This window comes from Paramacrobiotus metropolitanus, unplaced genomic scaffold (assembly GCF_019649055.1).
Source record: "Paramacrobiotus metropolitanus isolate TYO unplaced genomic scaffold, Prichtersi_v1.0 Parri_scaffold0000003, whole genome shotgun sequence".
Lineage (NCBI taxonomy): Eukaryota > Metazoa > Tardigrada > Eutardigrada > Parachela > Macrobiotidae > Paramacrobiotus > Paramacrobiotus metropolitanus.
Genome location: NW_026570223.1, coordinates 589,490 through 609,476, shown reverse-complemented (window position 1 = coordinate 609,476; position 19,987 = coordinate 589,490). Strand labels below are relative to the sequence as shown.

The following is a 19,987-nucleotide window of genomic DNA, read 5'->3' as shown; positions in this document are numbered from 1 at the left end:
ACTGTATCTGCGACTGCGAATAACACTGAACCAGACACCCATGAATTTTATCAGCAATTAAACAAGCGTACACGAATTTATGAGCAATCTTTGAAATCAGAAGTTACTTTTGTAATCGAAACAGACCTTTCAAAACCACAATATAGGGTAAAGCTTAATGAGTAATTAAACTACAATATAGCCATCTTTAGCTTTAATCACTCAGTTACCAATTTGCTGAAGGTAAATTTTCACAACAAACGAACAAGCTCGTGAATGTTTTCCCAGGCTGAAGTTCAAAATCAGGCTTTTTATTAGGTCATCTAACATTTCTACAAATCTTTTGGCGGCGAAAAGAATCAGTAGACAGGTTTGATGACGATTGGCCGTCAACTAACAGTGAGAGCCGACGAAAATGCAGTTACATACTATACCTACGTACCGCAAGTCCTTATTACTGTCTGGACATGTAACAGTTCACATAATTGTCTTATTATTTCGCATAATTGTATAATTGTATTTATTATTGTCTGGACATGTACAAGTAACAGTTCGCATAATTGTGTTGGTTTGGAGTTAGAATTAGGGCAATATGATATTGTGAATTGATTTTCATGGTACTCATCGCACATGTCCAAACAGCTGTTTCAACGCACGCGAAGAGAAAATAATATGAAATTAGCACTTCCAGGACCTGGCAAGTCGTCGACCAGTGATCCGGTAAAATCGGCTAGATTATGCTGTTCTAAACGCGGCAGTTGCACATCAGTGCACTAATGCTTCCCAGTTCCCACTGTGTGTTCTGAACGTACAGTGATCACGTAGCAAAAAAAAACTCAAGCAATGTAATAATATTGATAATTTACACATCATCCCAGCCAGATATAAATCCTGCGTAATGCTCAATCGCTATAACTACATAATATTCGAAGGACACGTTCATAACAATGCAATAAACTTGAAATAATGCCGCAGAATTTCATAACTTAAGACATTCAAAATTTATTCGCCACAAGCTCACAGACAAAGCAACCCTAGAACGTACGCAGGAATAATAATTATTATAAAATCAGTACATCAGAAGTCCTGCTAAAAATACTTACTGATAGCTGCCTGTGATTGACGCAGAGTTAACAAATATCGAACGTTCATCAATGCATCACAGGTGACACCCAACTCGAAGGAAGTCGAGCAACTTGTCGTAAGAGCGCTTGTGAATCATGCACCCAACCTTCGACCTTTTCCCAAAAAGCATTAGCACTTGTTCCTGGTAATGTCTGTTCACACTTCTCATTCTCGCGTGCGTGATATTTGTATTGCTGTGATATATACTACCTTTATACAAGTCACTACCAGTTCCCGGCACACACTGCTCACTTATCGATCTGGATGTCGATGAGACCGGCACTATTCGATTCAGCCTTCCAGACAAAGCGTTTTACAGATGTATCATGCTACAGATGGGTTGAACATTGTAATTTAATGCATTTGTTGCTGTACTTATTGTAAGATTTTATGTCAGGTGACTGCCTTCCACAATAGTTATACATAAAGCCCACGACGCTTTGTTGTTATCGCAAGTAAAAATTTCTCCCGGATAAGAGAGTTCGACAGAAAGATTATCGGATAATACGAGTGTTAATACGCTCACCGTTTTTTCGGTTTTGATCATGACTACTCAGGTTGTTCCTATGGTACCCGTTCCCGTTCCAAAAACCGTTCCAATTTATCCGCGCGTTCTGCCATTACTAGGCATACTGCAGTCCGTTGTAGGCCTCTGCCTGGTGGTCTGCCACAGTATCGGTGAGTCAAAAGTTGCATTAACGCACCCATGTTTCTCTTTGAGACGAGCTGGATATGGTCCCGATGTTCATGGATTACGTTGTTTAGCGCTTGGCTTTACCTATTTATACAATTTTTTTAAGAAACGTTGGTTCCGTGTAAAATAATTCTACGTACATGTTAAACAAAATATTTCAAAATTTACATAGAGAATTTTTTGTTGCAGCATATGGCCAGGGCATCACGGCTGTAATGGGCTTGGGATTTTATCTGGGTGTGTTCCTTTCCTTCATCGGGCCGATCGTGTACATTGTCGGCAAATGCATGGTTACGGGAGATCGAACGTTTGTGTCTATATTCCTGACTAAATGCGCGATTCTCAGCGCATGCGTCTTTTTGGGAGCCCTATTTATCCTGGTGCTATCCAAGACGGCAGACGATTTCTCACACCCTAGTCGTGATAATAATCCATGTCTACCAAAACAGAAAGATTACGACTGGGTATCACTGCTTTCCTGGTCCAGAACGACGACCACTACGACCACTACGACTACTACACCTGATCCTTTGAAATCAGTGGAGTGTATAAACTTTATGCGCCAGAGTGCAAATTTAGCAGCCGCTATCAACGTCTTTTTGGTTTTTGGATTGATAGTGGGTCTTTGTGCGTCTATCGCATCTATAGTTTACTGTTGCTCCATTACAAATAGGTGACATCATTCATTTGTGTCGAAAGAATTCCCGAAGGTCATGATGGAGAGAACCGAAGGAGCCTTTTTTTTACTATCATTATAATAACAGCCGTGCTCATCATTGTGTCAGTCCGCGTGTTGCTGACTAAGTCGTCGTGCTATCCCGTAAAGCGTCAACCGACTGATTAATCAGGAATCAGAAATCGTTCTGTGTGCACCTCTTGCCCTTTCCTCACGCCTCCGCAATTAGCGATATGGGAACAGCCAACGTCTGGCTGCAAAATCTGGCAAGTGGGGTCGCTGAATCGTCGTCTTATGCGGCGGCATGAGAAGAATTACACAGTGTCTGCCATTAACTACAATCACTCAATTTTTTGCTCGCAAAGTACCGCCTTGTGTTAATTGTGGCGTGCCGACTCTGCTTTCTGGTGCTCTCTCGCTGACTAAAAAATTGTAATAGTTTTTACCATCGTTTGGTTATCGCCTCATATGTTCTCAAAACTTGCCGACTATGATTGTGGCGTTGTGCGGTGAAAATTTAAATAATAAAATCTAGGGGTCACAGGCAGCATGGATATAGCCTGCTCTCACTCTTACGACCTACGCTAATTTATTAATGTAGCAAATTCAAAGTCAAAATGTAAGCCATGAAAGGTACTGACTTTGTGATTCATGGTGGCTTTGTGATCCACGCTATAAACGTGTAAAAAACGGAAAGTCCACTTATGTGACACTTCTCTATGACACTGTATTAAACTTTATTGCCTGTAATGAAAAATATCTGTAGAACCGGCTATAAAAATCGCATTTTACGAAGTATGTAGTTTCTCGAGGTTACTATCAACCTTTTCGTAAGCCTTCTAGGAGGGGCATCTGCTTGTTTAAAAAAGTGTCCAGTACAGCATTGCCTCCCTGACTCAGCCTTTCCCGGTTTTCTGATGTGACTACAATTTTTTCGACATAATTTTTTTGTAGAAATTGCACTACGTATATATATCGCCGCTGTAAACGGTACTCTTTTGTACAGAACTATTAAATAATCCCGTACAATTTATTACTGCAAATTTTACAGCACTAATAATTTTTCCATCTGTTAAAAATACTTCGAAGTATTCATAGTTTAACTATCATAATGCACTGCATGGTGTGCAAATATTTGCGCACTTAACTGAATATTACTGCATTATTTGTGCGACTGCACACCGGTACAAACCATACTGCGCACAGCTAAAATTAATAGCGCAAAACGTACTGTTACTGCTCAGCAGATCCTCTTGATCGATATCCTCTGACTTGGTTATTGATCTACCCAACGTTATTCCCTTAAAATATCAAGCCATAGAAGTCCACCTTGTAAAGTGCAAAATGGAAGTTTGCATTACTTTTTGCGAATAAAATGTATTGAAAGGTTTCGGTCTCAGAGATGTTGATGTCAGGTTAACACATATACAGAAGTTATTCAAGTTTTGGCTGTATTTTTTAAAATGAAGTAGTTCGGATCGCTACGTGAAGGAACAGGAAGTGATAGTACGTTGAACATCTAGTTCTGGAAATGAGTACGGCTGTTACAACCGTATACTCTCTCGTTCCGGTTCCTGCTCCCCAGACAATCCCGAAAGATCCACGTGCTATGCGGACACTTGGTATCGTGATGTCAGCCATCGGTCTTGCTCTAATGATCAGTTACGGCATAAGTAAGTTGCTTCGAGAAAAACCTTCGTCGATTTTTTTCCCTACTACTAAATGGTACGTAACTTATTTCAGGTAACGGTATGAGCGTAACGTCGACCCATCGTATTGGCTCCCATTTGGGAATAGCTTTTGCTCTTATTGGACTGATTGTTTATGGTGTGGCAAAGTATATGGTGAAAGGAGGTCCATCAGCGGTGTCCTGTTTCCTTATGGCATGTAAGCTTCTCGGGGGAATCTGCTTCTTGGGCGCGCTTCTTGTCCTCGTGATCGGGCCCGATCATGAAAACCCGTACGACGATGTTTGTGCCGTAAGAACTAGTTCTTCGAAATGGTCGTGGTCAGACAGCACGACTCCCGCGATGGATAAATCAAAAACTCCGGAGTGCCAAAACTATTTCCAATGGAGGGATGCATTCCAGGGCATAAACAACGCAATCCTGTTCCTTGGCTTAATGAGCGGGCTGGGTTTAATTATTGCATCCGTGGCTTATGGGTGTTGTTGGACACGAAAGGGATGAGCTTTATTTTTGCTAAATGAAATACGGTTTGTTTCGGTCATTCAGGCGCTGCTGGAACGAAATATTTTGATTCCCATTATGTCTTTTTCTTTTTGCTGATACAAAAAGATTCATTACGTTGCTCATGTTGAGGAAAATGACTTCTGATTGGTACAGTCAGATCTATCAATTACAAGGAAAGGTTGTGGCTTTAAATACGACTATACGAGCACTGTACAGCATATTACAACTTCCCACAATTTTAATGAGCGCATTCCGAAATATGCGACAGTTACTCAGCCGCTTTGCTCTAGATTTCCGGAAACAGATTTTATGCTCCTTATTTTAGGTTTATGTTTATGTAGCGCCGATCAGCGGATAGTTTTACCAATGCGCTACTTGCACGTGCTCTGGAACTTGCTGCCTGCAGCAAAGTTATCTATAGAAGTATGTATGCCGGCTGAGGACTGACTGCTATTAAAGTGCTTTTTTTTCTGGGTGCAAAGCGTAAACTTGTAAACTTCCTGCATATGAAGTAAACTGGACAACAAGATGGCCGTTAACGTTGTATGTGATTAAAAATTAGCAGGTGTAAACGTTCTAACTTGTAAGTTCCAACAATGTACTTTCAAATCATTCACTGATATGCCAAAGTTTCCTGCTTTTATGAGCCGCTAAAGTTAAGATATCCATCGGCAATCGGAAGACGATTCATTCCTCTGATTGCTTACGGTTTCCTGAAAATGGCTACCTACTCCCTGGTTCCTGCTGCCACCGACGGAGTTGCTTTGTTCTGTCCTCGTCCTTTATGGATATTCGGCATCCTGCAGTTTTTAACTGGCATTGGACTGATAATCTGCAACAGCATCTGTAAGTGCATACAAAAAATACCCTTCGTAATTTTCTATCCGCATCCTTAGCTGTTTGCTAATTTTTCGATTTCCAGTACTCTATTACAGTTGGCCGTTAATGTAGCGTTGTAGGGTACAGCATCGGTCTCATCGGCACGCTCGGATGGGGCTTTTATTTGGGCACTGTATTCTTTCTAGTTGGACTAATTATTTTCGCTGTGGGAATGTTTCTGGTCAAGGGTCAACGTGGCTTCGTCAACTTCCTCCTCTTCAAATGCGTGATGTTAAGCATAATTACGTTTTTGCGTGCGCTGTTTGTCCTGTTGATGTCCGCATTTAACAGCGAGTTCCATTCGAACAGTACAGGTACTCCATGTGACCCTCGAAACGGAAGAATGTGGTCGCGGGAAACCTCGGCCAATATGACAATGACGGGATTTTCTGCCGAATGTGCCCAGTACCATCAGCAACGGTCGGCGTTGTCGAGCGCCAGTTTGGCCTTGGACATTGTCGGTGTTATTGTCGCCGTGGGGTCGACCGTAACAGCCGCGGTTAATTTATGTAAACTGCCGAGTACGCCGGATGGTGCAATTCAGCTGACGCCCTCTGCCTCTGCTCCGATCTCCAGGAAATAGTCTCATGTAGCGCTTGAGTTTCGCACTACTCTGTATGGCATACTTTCTAATGGGGTTAATGCAGCTCAAACTACAATTTTTTTTGCTAGCTGGCATACAGTTTGCTACACAATAACTACCGTTGTTTTTATTCAGATTAAATATTAAATATGGATATTGAATATGTTAAAGGATTCTGTTCTTGCTTTTAACAAAAAAAGCAAAAAAATACGTGTGCTCTACACACATGGTTCACAACATGTACGCAGTGTGCGTGCATATATTTTACGAAACTGTAACGTCTTTGATAAAGTGTACATTAAATTTTCATGTGTACATGTACATTTCAGCGACTCAAAAAAATATTAAGCCACTGTATGCATCCGCTTATTCCGCTATAGTGAGAGCGCTGCACGATCATGATCAAAGCGCTTATGGATGTATACTAGTGCAAATGGTCCGAACTTTATGATCCCCCTGATAGTTGATAGTGCTAAGTTGCAAACACAACAAATGCTGTTTGTTTTCCTTTGCAACTTGAAGCTTGGTGGCCTCCTTTAATTTGAAATTACACGAACAGTTTTTCTGACAACAAAACTTTATACATCTCCATCGAATCGTTTTCCTCAACGAATATGTGTGCTTGAATATTACCGGAAAGTTCACCACAACAATTTCCACAACTCAAACGTAGCCGTCAACCTTATTTGTAACGAATTTAATTGACATCATTATAAATTTGCCGGTAAACCATATGCATACCAAAAAAGGCACACACGTTGACATAAGGCATGTACATATATTGTGCAACACTACAAGCATCCAATTCGCGATGCTTATGTACAACACCAAACGAACCGAATGTATGTGGCGATACGACTTGAGAAAGGTCACCGTTCAAACCCTGTTGATAGCGATGTGGGTTTTGGTCCAGATCACTTTGTTCGGCAACGGAACGTTTATCCCGTATTTGTACCCTGGTAAGCTACCTCGCTGGACCCCCCGTTTGATTTACTTTAGTGGTCCCTTCGTAAAAAGGCATAGTTGTTGAAATTAAGGGCAAACGTCTCTTGCATGAGATTGTCCCGCAGATCATTTTGTGCCAGTTAGCTCCAGCCAAAGCCGCATTGCGCTAGCGCTTAATGTCCAAAATAATACAATGTAATATTACAGTAATCAAGTACGATGTCGTTGTGCATTTGTGCATTCATATACTACTTTGTGCTAAATAAAAACGATTCCAGCTTACACAATACGCCAATACGCTTTTGAAGTTCACGAGTAGAACAGAGAGAACCATTCAGATAAACCGCTGCACTGTACTAAAAATGCATCTGCATTGTGTTCCACAATACTGCCAGTGCCAGAATTTTCAGTCGCTCTGCTTAAACGGAAAGATATCGTTAATATCATCTTCTACGACGAAAATCTGTTACAATAGATTTATTATCTCCGAGATTTGTCAAAAATATTTGACAAAATGGCTTTCGTTAACATTTTAAAAGTCATGAACAGGTATCCGCCATGTACACATACGCATGCGGTAAGACATAATTAAAACAACGTATCGGTGCTTCTTCTTGGAGTTGTGCAGCAACAATTCTAAAATCATTATAAACTGAACCTAATTTGCATTTTACAACTGCTCTTTGAAATTATTACCACCTTTTATAGAAAAACTTCAAGCAGTTCAAGTGGTTTCGCTCGAGGAAATATTTTACTTGTCCTTGATCTTTCTATTGTTTCTAACTAAATTTTCCTGATTTTTAAAGCATCGCCAACCGTTAGCACTGATGGACATCATTTTTGGTAGAAAATCTTACTTTATCGAATAACAATGTATTGAAACACATATGCCTGAAAAGACTTTTTACGGCAGTTATTAGCTTTTTCCTTTCGATCAGAGAGCAGGTTTAATACACTTTACCTAACTGAGAGCCAAATGCATGTTACGTTATGGCTAATTAATTAATTGTGATTTCGACCTTGCCGTTCATTGCGGGCATTGATCATCCACATTTAAGTTTGATCACCACAGTGTGCAACTAATAACTGTACCGTTGACTTAAGTACATTGATTGCAATCTGCATTCTTAAGAAGCTCTTTTTACGCTTGCATAATTCGCATTCAATTAACGGCGGCTTGGCAGCCAGATCCGGTGATGCCCTGAGCGCATTACTTGGATGGCTCGAACGCTCGACTGACCGTCTGCCGCCAAATTTGGAGGAACAGAGACATGTGCCATGGCTTTTTGTTAGTATAAAATACCACGATCTCTACATGCGAAAAATGTCAGCTATCCAGTCTAGTCGAAATATACCGAAAAGCTTCTCCTTGTATATTATTTATACAGCCTGTGTAAAATCGCACCATGCTTAAACTGGTAGCCGTATTCGCTCTGCTTGGCGCGGCATTAGCGCAGAAGACGGTCAAGGCCAAGGCCAGTAGTGGAGCGACGTTCAGCCATCAGTATGTCTTCGACTGGACGAAGGTGCTGACCAATCCCGAAATTTACGCTCTCTTGGCACAGCGAGATGTTGTATGGCCGGAACGATCCGAGTACGATATTCCGGCGCCCAGCTTTACCTGTGACCAAAAACAATACCCGGGTTATTATGCAGGTAAGTTTACGATTTAATCTTTATGCAGTGTTAGTGATGGTCGATAATCGTAATTTTCATTTTACGTAAATGTATTTTCTATACATATATCATATGCATCATATGCATATATAAAATACTCGTATTATACAAACTTTACGCGGCTCAGCGGCTGTATGTTATACATCCTTATTTTTTAGAAAATATGTTCTAATTCGAGATTCAGTTTGTGAAGCTTTTGATAGTTTTATAAAATCCAGCATCTTCCAAAGCTTTCTAAATGCAGCTTGGAAAAAAAGTTTTGGTTTCCGGAACATTTCTAAAACCGTTTCAAACTTTTAGTACTTACCAGTTAGCTAAAGCGTTTCAAGTTCATAGAAATTTCCAGTAAATTCTGGCTCTTATACTGTAGTACAAGATACCAACTGACAGCAAAGCGAACGCTGTTATGTGTGTTTACAAGGACTTTCATTGATTATTAGGTACATAAACAGTTAAGCTGTGCATGTATAAGAATTTAATTACTAAGATCCCGCTACCAAATGCCAGACATTCCATCGCTGTGACCCAAACGGCAACATGACCAGCTACATCTGTGTCAACCGAACCCTCTTCAACCCGATCACCCTCATCTGCGACTACTGGTTCAACGTTGACTGTGATGCGTAAGGGTATTTAATGAAATTTTTTTCAACAAAATGAATTAACCGAGTTTTTGCTTAACAGCTTCATCAAAGATGAATACTTCGGTAACCGTCGCCTGTATACCAGCGAAGTCCTCTTCGATACCCCCGGCAAAGGAGCCAACCAGGGCAGCGCGTCGGGTCCCAACGGAAACTGGGTCTGGGTGGACAATGCGGTTTCCGGTGCAGCAGCATCAGAAGCAGCGGCTGCACCTGAAGCAGCGGCTGCGTAAATTGGTTTGCAACTGCTTATTATTTTCTCAAGGCGTCAAAATTTAACAAAGTTCTGTGTAGTAATGGCTCCTGCTTTGTACAAATTATATGCTCAGCATGAATTACTTTAGTTTACCTTGTGCATGGTGAAAAGATTTATAAAAGAGACATATACAGTATATACAAGCGTCTTTAATTCTTCTCGAGTATTAAATGCACTTTGTTAAGCCTTTTTACAGCTTAAAGATTCCAAGTTTCTGGCATTTCCCTTGCTGATATAAATTTGAAGTATTGTTTTTCAAAATCGAATAATGCTCCCCATCCAGATAGCGGTAATGTTTAGTAAAATTTTCGCGATACAAGTTATACGTAGAAGCAGTAGATTTTGCCTGCAATCGGATTCTTTCAGGATTTGACTTGAATGTTGAAAGTTGCCAAAAGATGACTCATTATATTTATGATGGCAGCCGGCATCATGCATCTACAGCTGGCTGTAGAACCAAAAAAACAATCGTTGTTAGCATTAATTTTGATGAACACAACATCCAACAGCAACATGCTGATCATTACAAACACAGAACGAGTATGACGTAAAATCGTACACTTGCTGTAGGTGGCTGTAGAACCATGCATCTACAGCTGGCTGTAGAACCAAAAAAACAATCGTTGTTAGCATTAATTTTGATGAACACAACATCCAACAGCAACATGCTGATCAATACAAACACAGTACGAGTATGACGTAAAATCGTACACTTGCTGTAGGATAATTTTATTATAATCATAAGAAGCTTTAAACTTGGAAAATGTAAACGTGAAAAATCTTTCATGCCTGTAATTTGAAATTTTCCTCTCTTTCGAATCCAACCGTGGAATATAATTAAGGCTCATTAATTTTTGTTAATGCCCGTTGAAGTGTAAGGGTTACGAATGCAGACCGTACGGAGACTGATGATCGCAGTCCGGGTTTTAAGAATTTCTAGTGACGATCGACGTGAATATGCTTCGGTGATTAGCAAAGAGAGCACACCGATAACCGAAAAATGTGTCGCTCACATTTTTATATATTTTGCTCCGGTGTACTTTGTTCCTGCGCGTCAGAACTCATCAGCTGCACCTGTTTCAGGTTATTTTAACCGTTTCCTACGAGCAAACAAACGCTGTTGGCTCCTTTAAATAAGAAGCCTGAACAAAGGGCTGGTTTAAAGAATTGAAAACTATTCCGGCAAGCTGTAGTCATTATTTATGAGATATATATCATGTTTGTGAGGTATATGCCTAACCGTAGTCATTACTCGGTATGTAGATCACATTCTCTAAGGTCACTGCAAACGCCCAGTGAGCCAGCCGGTTGCCGCAATGGGAACAAAATGCATGCTGTACTGGGCTTTTGCCGAATGTACACAGCGCCACATCAACGCTGGTTGTGCAGACAAGCTTGTCTTGTTAACTTTCAAGCTTTTATTAGTTTGATAACCTCTGATGTCATGAAGGGTTTCGCGATTGTTTCGTATAAATATTCCACAATCGGAAATCTCCATAGGGTGCACGATTAATTATCAAAGGGACTGTTTGCATGATGTGTGCCAGACAATTGCCAATGCAAACCCATCTATAAAAGATTGTTAACTACTTTAAACATATATCCAAACGGTTCATTTGGGTTAAAAATACCCTTAGTGAGGTAAAAAGTACGTATTAAAACTGGGGTTACTGTTATCGCATTAAAGGATTATGCGCATACAAACACGCCCAGTAATTAGTAAAGAGCTAAACACAAGCTCATATTTGTCGGTGACTGGAGCAGAGGAAGAAAGTCGATCTCCATCAGTCGAATCACAATTTATAGTAAAACTTGGCAGGGCCGTTACTGTCGTCCCCCCGGCGACAATTCCGCCGATAATGTCCAGAATAAACTGATGAGACTGCGGGAGTAGCAATTCAAAACAAGCAGTTATTTAATTTTACTTTATGTGTTTAACTGCTAACTGCTACCTCATTAGCCCGAAATATGAGCATTATTCATTATTCATAGACCCAAACGTTTACCATCACGTTTACGCTGTAATAGAAATCCCGGTTAACAAGGATAAAACAAGTATGTACTATGTATATGGTGTTTTGTCGATAACGTGCAACGTAAAATGTTACTAGAAGAATCAGTACCTACTGAACTTAACAATGTTATCGACGCGATTATCAAAGTAATTGTTGCCTAATCTACTACTCACGCAAGTACGAGCGAGTTTGTCTGCATATATATCGTAACAATGATGAACCAGTGGTGGTTCGTTGCACGGATTAGCACTGCTATACTGCAGCTTTCTCTACTAGAACAGAAATGGCGGCTCCTTATGGTGCATATCCTGTCCAACAGCCCCCGGTTATGGGGCTGTACAATCGGACACCGGTTTTGGCATTTGGCATACTCCAGCTGCTTTTTGGAGTTTTTATGATTATCACCGACATTGTCAGTAAGTTACAGTACCTAATAAGCACTTTCAATAAAATTTATACAACAAAAAAATTATATATATTCCGCGTTTGCATAACATTTTATACAATTTTCCTTTGCAAATACTATTATCTGTCTGTACTCGTATACATGGTACACCGAGGATGTTTCTTTGCTTTGAAATTTACGGCCATCACAATTAATTACGCCCGTAAGACCACTGAAAGCGAATTGTGACGGAAATTTTTTTCCAGATTTCTGCATCAGTTGGTATTCTGCGGTAGAATTTAGTGCCGGTGGTTCGGGATTCTATGCCGGAGTTTTCTTCATCATAACAGCATCGTTCGGTATCGCAGCGGGGCGACCTCTGGCGATGGGCCGTTCACCGCGCTCACGGAAATGCCTTCTCATCACCTCTCTGGTCATGAGTATATTGTCCACCATCATGGCAACGGCTCTCGTCATTGTTCTCGCGGTTTTACTTTCCAATATTACTGCTTGGCGCATCAGTTATTATTGCTCCTCCAATTATAATTACAGTTCACGTCTGTGTTACGTTTTCCGTTATTATAGCCGAGCAATTATGGGCACCCACCTGGCATTCCAAAGTGTAATGTGGATATTCAGTTTGGCCCAGGCAATCACCGCTGGAATCAATCTGTGCAAGCTGCCCAAAAGCAAAACTGCAACACAAGTGGTGTATGTACAGCCTGGCTACGGTTATCCACAAGGTGTTCCGTTCCATCCTACGGTGCCAGGACAGCCTGTCTATTTCGTGCCCGGCCAACCAGCAGTGATGGCGGATCCGCCCGTTCAAATGGTGAACCCGGACCCAGCGCCAGTTGTACAAAAGTCGTGAAAGAATGGTTATTAAACGAAGTCAAACTAGTAGGGCGCATCTTTTAGCTCAACCGTAATTGAGCATGTTACAAGCGAGTACCGCAATGCTAGGATTATTTGTGCTTGACCATCTTTTTTATCGTTGATGCACACAGCAGCGTGTTAAAATCCGTTTGTCGTGAGCTGTAAATTTTCTTGAGTTTTTTTGTATTTAAAAAATATGGTCATTTCAACAATATTTCTGCGACAATCCAGTAAATGACGACTGACGAGCGGGTGAAAGTTGTGTCGTCATGTATTAATCAGAATCCGGTCCAGTGACCCGTACTGACTTGGTGCTTTAGCGATTAGCAGCACGGAATTATCAAATGTATCAATAAGCGAAACATTAAGTATATCACGCGAGCAGCTCATCTGACCAACTTCCGGTGACGGCCGTAAACAATGTACTCGATAACTGGTGCGCGATAATACATCCGGCTAATATCCACGCTAATATTAGCAACAATTACCGCGCATAAAAATTATTGTACAAAGTCGATTATCGAGAAGTACGTGGCATTAAAGCCCGTAAACACACGCCGGTATACTGTACAATATACCTATGACTAGTAATCAGCAAGATCGCGCGTCTAAAGAGTAGATTTTGTTATCTTTCAACAAGCACTCATTGTCAGCATATCATATTCCATAATCTCTCATACTTCATTCAACTGCGAAGTCTGTTCAGCAAGTGTTTATTGAACTGGTTAGACATAAACCCGCACTGCTGCTTGCTGGTTTTATCGACAAGAAAAAAAGCAGCAGACAGAGATACGGTAATCCCAAAAACGTTTTGCACAGTTCATTGCAGTCTTTACGCCTTTACATAAAAAGACCGTTATTTGTGGTTAAATGTTTATCTAAATACTCCGTGGTACAGTACACGATCTGCATTATGCGTCTTGGGAGAAAATTGTCCGTATGACTAATGAGCATGCCGAGTCGCCGACAGACTGCGAGAACGCAGTGTTTCATCGATTTGTATGTTGCCGGCTGGATGGTGTGCTTGCATGATGCAGTATGCACATGTACGGAGACTACGGCCCGTGCCAACGGTACCGGTATCCAGTAGCCTGACACTGCAATGTTGTGCAGAAAACGCGCTGCCGAAAGACCCAGTGTACAAGTGTTGACAGTGTGCGAGTACAGCAAAGTGCAAACTGCGAAGTGTTCCTATTCAAGCAAAACATGCAGTTAAACTTTTCACTGCATGATGAATCCGCCACGAGATAGAAAATTTTCGAACAAATGTTCTATAGCTTTTACGGAATTACGGAGAGAAATGGATTCTGTTGGTTTAATTGTTCTTTATAGGAGTCAACGTTTAACGAAAGCTTAACGAGCTTTTGGCAATAGCTGGTTTCCGGAGAAGGGATTTTGTTTTCTTTGGAAATGACTTCCTACACTCCGGTAACTCCTTCCGTGGAGCAGATTGCCTTGTATAATTCTCGTCCTTTAAGGATATTTGGGATCTTGGAGCTTGCCGCAGGTGTAGGAATGATCATTTGCCATAGCATCGGTAAGCGATTATATAGCGTGGGAAAAGCACAGGGTTTTCAAAGATGTAGAGTTGTCTTCATCGTGACTCCGACAAATCTTTTCGCGGTTCAGATGCATAGAAAATCCGTTACTAAATAACATGCGCCATTTGCGTGTGAAGATATGCTGGTTAGACTTAACCATGATGGTATTTTCGACTCTTTATACAGTCTGTACAGTTATGTGCCAAAAAATAACCGTACCGTATAATTTGAATTTGCCAAGAAAGTACAGTTATCTTGTGGCTTCATTCGGATTCGGTTGTATTATGTTTTAGCTAACGGGCTTGGCATCACCGTAACGTTCGGACTGGGTTTCTACTTGGGCTGTCTGTTCGTGATGTGTGGACCGATTATCTTCTGTGTTGGGAAGTTTTTCGTCAAGGGAGAGCGAGCTATGGCCTATATGCTTCTCGTCCTGTGCCTGACATTAAGCGTAATGTCTTATGGGGGTGCGCTGCTTGTTCTGCTGCAGATTATCACTGACCATGACTTCACACGGAGCGAGGCATTACGGGCAATTATTATAATAGTCCATATCTGCGGTTGTATCGTCGGCATCGGCCTGACCGTTGCGTCGGTGCAGAATCTCAGTAGACTGCCTAAATTGTCCACTGCCGCGATTCCAGTGGGCCCACCTGCAACGGAAGCCCCAAAATAGGCTCGTGATTGGAAACTTGGAATAATGCCGAACAGATGATCTTGTCACTGAAGCCGGGTCGGTTAAAAGACCGGACGACCAATCATAGAGACTCGTACAGAAAACAGATTTTGTATCTTTCAATGCTACTTGGTCACTTTGACAATGAGGTTCCGTGTTGAAAAGAATGCTATTGAATTATTTACACAGTATTACGTACTTTACAAAATTTCACGTTACTTCTAAGTGGAACAATTTATATACGTTAAGCGTTGTATTATTAAAAAATTATGTTAAATCATTATTAAAAAATCGTGATCCAAAAGATCTTGGAACACTGCGACAATGCAAAAGCTGGGAATGCGGAGTCAATTATTGCTTGTGTAGCACGCTATAAAGGTTGAAAAAGTTTGATCGATTTGTGCAGTCAGTACAGTAGCTTCATGGAGTTTCACAGCACATTAAAGTGATTAAACTGCACGGTATAAATAAAAATTTCCTTTCGCATTCCCCGGTCCCAAATACCTAAACTGAAAATCAGTTACACAAGAATAAGGTAAGTAGCGCTCCAGTGCCATTCTTTAACCGTTTCTTTAGAACGTGTATAATAGATGGCTAGACCGAACAAGATTTTCGCTACCAAGCCGGTTATCCTTTACGAGATCCAAGAGAAAATAGAGCCATTTTTGTTTGTCGCAGACGAAGCATACGATTTCTGCTTAAAAAATGCAACCAAACCGTTGGTCCAAATCCTGTGCTTTGCCTACGAGAAACTTAAATGACTCGATTTTCCGGTACATCCCATAAAAAACAACCTGCTTGGTATCAAAATTCTTGCCCTGTTTTATTCGTTTGAGATATTGCTTGGTGGTTTTCATTGGGAAATGTGCAAAGTGCAAGCGCTAATATCAACAGACCGTTGGCCTGCCGGAAGTGGCTGTTTGAGAACAAAACGTACCTGGTACGAAAGACTCGCGTAAAGAAAAAAAGGACTTCATCTTAATTTTATATGTAAGTTAGAGAGGATCACGTAGTATTTACTCACAACTCCTGCATGCTTTCTTGTGGATGCTTGGATTTACTTAAGCAAGTGAGTTTACCACTTCCAGAAACACCGGGTGACCTTTGTATACAGTTATGATTAAACTTCTAAAACTAAAATTTTGTTGTATACCCCCCGATGCAAGCGCAACTGAGGTGGAATTATTAGATTATGAAATAAAGAACGATTAAAGCATAAGAGAAGCAATATGCCTAAACGGTTTGATAAACAAGACCGATCACCCTTGAAACTGATGAACAGTTTCATAGCTGGAAGAAGTCCAACTGCAGTTGTACTATTTGCAAAATTGTAGTTAAGGATTTTGTCTCTCTTACAATTTAGCAGATGCGTTCTGGTTCGTAAGTTTCCTGAGTGCTAACAGATGACCTCATAGCATGACTGGTACAAACATTGAACATCGTTATCGTTGCCGCAGCCGGCGCAGCGTATATACGAGTAATTACTTATGTACCCGAAGTCAAAGTGCTGCTATAACCTTAACAAAAGAAATCAAAAAGCTAATTTAACCGTATATACAGTAATTATCTAATCGCTGCTTTCAGCTTATCTGTTAATATTATCTTCTTGATTGGCAAAAATTACGATGTATAATATCGATACTACTGTGTGGAAATGGAAGCGGCAAATATCAATTTTCTCTACGCTTGTTGTCATTTCAAGCCATAAAATTCTGTTTTTCCCGCGTAATGAACAGGAAATCATCGTCTTTTTATCAAATCAACTATCGGACAATTAGACTGGACCATATGATTATCATATCTGGCCTTGAATACGCTGACAATATAGCTCATGGAATATACAGTCGCTCGTCGTCGTTCTTCTTATAAGACGCATCACTGATCACGTTCAGATTTTGCAAGTGCTGGTTGTCGAATTAGGTAGATTATTCAATTGTCTGATCCCGGAAGTGTGGTATTCAAACGCTACACCGACCGTGGAGATTTTTGCTGCCTATTAGAGAATGACTCCACCATACAACCATCTGGGCACCGCCCCGCGCCTGCACAATGCAGCGCCGGTGTTAACATTCGGGATTATGCAGCTGATCTTCGGTGCCGCCCTGATCATTAGCGACATTGTCTGTAAGTAATTCTTAAAAAAATAAAAAAACCTAAGCCTGAAAATTAATCCATGCCGCACTGATTTAAAATTAACATTTAGCTCACCGCCAAAATCCTGCGAATACGGCAAATCATTATTACTAGCACTACTAGTCCAATTTTAACCTGATATTTAATATTTGGAGTGTAGACTGTGGTGATACATGGTTGTATTAAAAGCGTACTCCCTTTTTTTATGCAGTAGTTGCTGCGCATTTCACATTGCGACTTTGTTGTTTTCTCACAATAAAATTATTTTTTTCTTGCATGAGCGCAGTATTAATTTGCACCGCACAATACAAAGTAAAAATATTGAGTCGAAGATAACATGCGACGACGATATTGTCGATATTTGTTTGGTATGGCATTGATAGCAATTAACAAAGATTAGCAATTCTACAGTGATGTGTGATCAGACTAAACAGTCTCCGCATTACAGCGTTCAGCACCACTGTGGATCATGCCATCATCTTCTCCTGTGCCGGATCAGGATTCTACACCGGCATCTTCTTCGTCATCACGGGCGCCTTCGGTATTGCCAGCGGACGCCCCTTGCCGATGGGGCGTTCCGCCGTGGAGCGCCGCTGTTACCTCATCACGTCCATGGTCATGAGCATCCTGTCCACCATCTCCTCCATCACCATGACCGTCGCTTTTACCATCCTGCTGGTGTTTCTGCAGACCGGCGTCTTCGACTTCAACTGTCAGGGCTTCTACTGCCCCTTTGGCGGATGGTACCGCGACGTCGGCAACGCACTGCTGTCAGCCAATCTGGCCTTTCAGTTCATGGCCTTCGTGGCCAGTCTGGGACAGTCCATCGCCGCTGGGATTAATATGTGCAAGCTGCCGAGCCAGGGTACCACCGTGCAGTACGTGGTCACGCAGGCCCCTCCTGTGTCGCCCGGATTTTATCCCGGTGGACCGGCTGCTGTGTACAATATGCCGTATGGACAACCGGTGATGGTGGTTAATCCGTCGGGGTTTGCTGGGCCCACCGGAAATCCCGTTCAGGCTCCCACTCCTCAGAAATTCTAATCGAACCACACTTTCAAACTGAACGTCCCTGTAAAGGATTTTTAATGTGCAAAAGTTACTGTGCGCCAAAATAACTGTTTTACATCCAAGGTTTTTGAGCATCATTAGAAAGGAGATGTTCGAAATAGAATGTCGTGCGGTATTATAAGAACGCTAGAAGCAAGTATACAATCATGTCACAAACAGCGGCTTTTTCTTTGACCGGTTAAACTGGTTGATTGTTCACTTGCAACTGATTAACACATTCCAGATTTCGCCTAACCATAAGAACAGGCGCAACAAGAAACGGTACAGACGGTTACAGAACTATAGACATTGTCATTTATCGTTATCTCATGAATATGTATTTTATAAAATTCTTCAGTAGTCCCATTTGTCGGAGTGTTTGCGCTGAAAACGTACTTGTCGTTAATAAACTTTGCAACCAAACAACGGTGTTCGGTTTGTTTAGCTTCGGACATTCTGGACATTCTCACAACTTCAACGGATCATATTGTTATAATCTGGGTACAAGAAGAGAGCATGACTGCTCTGCATTTCTGAAACATTCATTTTTGCCATTCATTCTTGTCAGTGTAGTTGCCATTCATTTCCTTGTTACTCGTAAAATTAAGGTTCTACTGGGATACCAAATTACACTCGTAGTCGTATGCACAACGAAACTAACGCACTGGATTGCATGACACTGCTACAGGACGAAATTAAATTGTGAATGAACTTCGAGTCGACATCGGCATAAAATCCAAGCTGCTTTTGGGCACCAAAATCAGAATTTCCCGGGGTGAATGTTAATCGGGTTTGGATGGTCTTTGTCAGCTTTGGCGTTGAGGTATAGCTTCGCATATCATCCACGGAAAGCCTGTCTTGGTCCCAGAGCTGCGCGAGCGCATCCCAGTGTTGTTCTCCCGCGTTTTACCTAGAGTAGAACAATTCCATACATTCACAGAAATGCCACGTGTTTGGCATTTACAAATATGGTTAATAATTATCATGTTGAATAATTTTCAAATGTTTTAGGAAAATCAGCAGGAGTGATCCCTTAATACAGGAAGAGTAAAAGAAGAGACGACATAAAAAAGGAGCTGGCATAAATAAGGAGTATCATGGCGATTACATTTTGGTTGATGTACAGAGTACATAAAAATCACTGTCAACAGCTATTTAAACTGAGTTATCAATCAGTTATCAACTGAGTTAAAATCAGTGGTTACAGGTTTGAACACAAGTGCACGCCCGACTTTATGAACGAACAAAGCGGAAGTTGTATTAGTAGAAATCAGGAATGGGTTTATAACCGTCTGAATCCGCTTCAAAGTGGCGAAAAAGAAATGTAGGTATCAGCAATCGCTTGTTAACCGCCGTGTTTTGTGCCAGCCGGCGGACGCGACTAACGTATTCTTGAAGTGCAACAAACGTGCCGCAAGCAAATGTTGCTTCCGGCTATTCAAAATCCAATGAATTGGTAAGTTAAATAAATTTATTACGTGCTTTATAATTCAGCCAACCATTTTTTTTTCCAAACTCTTTCTCTTTCGTTCTGAAATCGACACTTCCATAACTACAAGCTGGTGGACACGTGTACTGGTTTACCAGATGTGAATAATATTATATAATGCATGATTACGATGTTGTTATAAAATGTATGAATAATATCATAATTATTATGCTGT

The 19,987-nt window shown here is 41.1% G+C and overlaps 4 protein-coding genes across 6 annotated transcripts; all 4 read left to right on the top strand.

Annotated features, from left to right (window-relative positions):
- Window positions 1–1,335: 1,335 nt before the first annotated feature.
- LOC129596998 (uncharacterized) lies at window positions 1,336–3,107 on the top strand. Its single transcript, XM_055494413.1, has 2 exons — window positions 1,336–1,782; window positions 1,988–3,107. Exons 1-2 carry the CDS (start codon window positions 1,650–1,652, stop codon window positions 2,473–2,475), a joined length of 621 nt encoding a protein of 206 aa, XP_055350388.1. The 5' UTR covers window positions 1,336–1,649; the 3' UTR covers window positions 2,476–3,107.
- An 8,786-nt stretch (window positions 3,108–11,893) lies between these two features.
- LOC129596467 (uncharacterized) lies at window positions 11,894–13,174 on the top strand. Its single transcript, XM_055493757.1, has 2 exons — window positions 11,894–12,078; window positions 12,314–13,174. The coding sequence occupies exons 1-2, from the start codon at window positions 11,946–11,948 to the stop codon at window positions 12,916–12,918; spliced, it is 738 nt and encodes a 245-aa protein (XP_055349732.1). The 5' UTR covers window positions 11,894–11,945; the 3' UTR covers window positions 12,919–13,174.
- A 345-nt stretch (window positions 13,175–13,519) lies between these two features.
- Window positions 13,520–15,540, top strand: LOC129595501 (uncharacterized). 3 transcript variants are annotated; one of them, XR_008691325.1, is made up of 3 exons: window positions 13,520–14,078; window positions 14,256–14,460; window positions 14,758–15,536. XR_008691325.1 is itself a non-coding variant. In XM_055492533.1 (3 exons), the coding sequence occupies exons 2-3, from the start codon at window positions 14,334–14,336 to the stop codon at window positions 15,138–15,140; spliced, it is 510 nt and encodes a 169-aa protein (XP_055348508.1). In that variant the 5' UTR covers window positions 13,700–13,717; window positions 14,256–14,333; the 3' UTR covers window positions 15,141–15,540. The 3 variants fall into 3 exon arrangements, 1 of the variants encoding a protein (XP_055348508.1); XR_008691326.1 differs by having other exon boundaries at window positions 13,522–13,996; XM_055492533.1 differs by having other exon boundaries at window positions 13,700–13,717; window positions 14,758–15,540.
- A 1,446-nt stretch (window positions 15,541–16,986) lies between these two features.
- Window positions 16,987–18,749, top strand: LOC129595662 (uncharacterized). The gene is made up of 2 exons (XM_055492743.1): window positions 16,987–17,264; window positions 17,722–18,749. The coding sequence occupies exons 1-2, from the start codon at window positions 17,144–17,146 to the stop codon at window positions 18,315–18,317; spliced, it is 717 nt and encodes a 238-aa protein (XP_055348718.1). The 5' UTR covers window positions 16,987–17,143; the 3' UTR covers window positions 18,318–18,749.
- The last annotated feature ends 1,238 nt before the right edge of the window (window positions 18,750–19,987 follow it).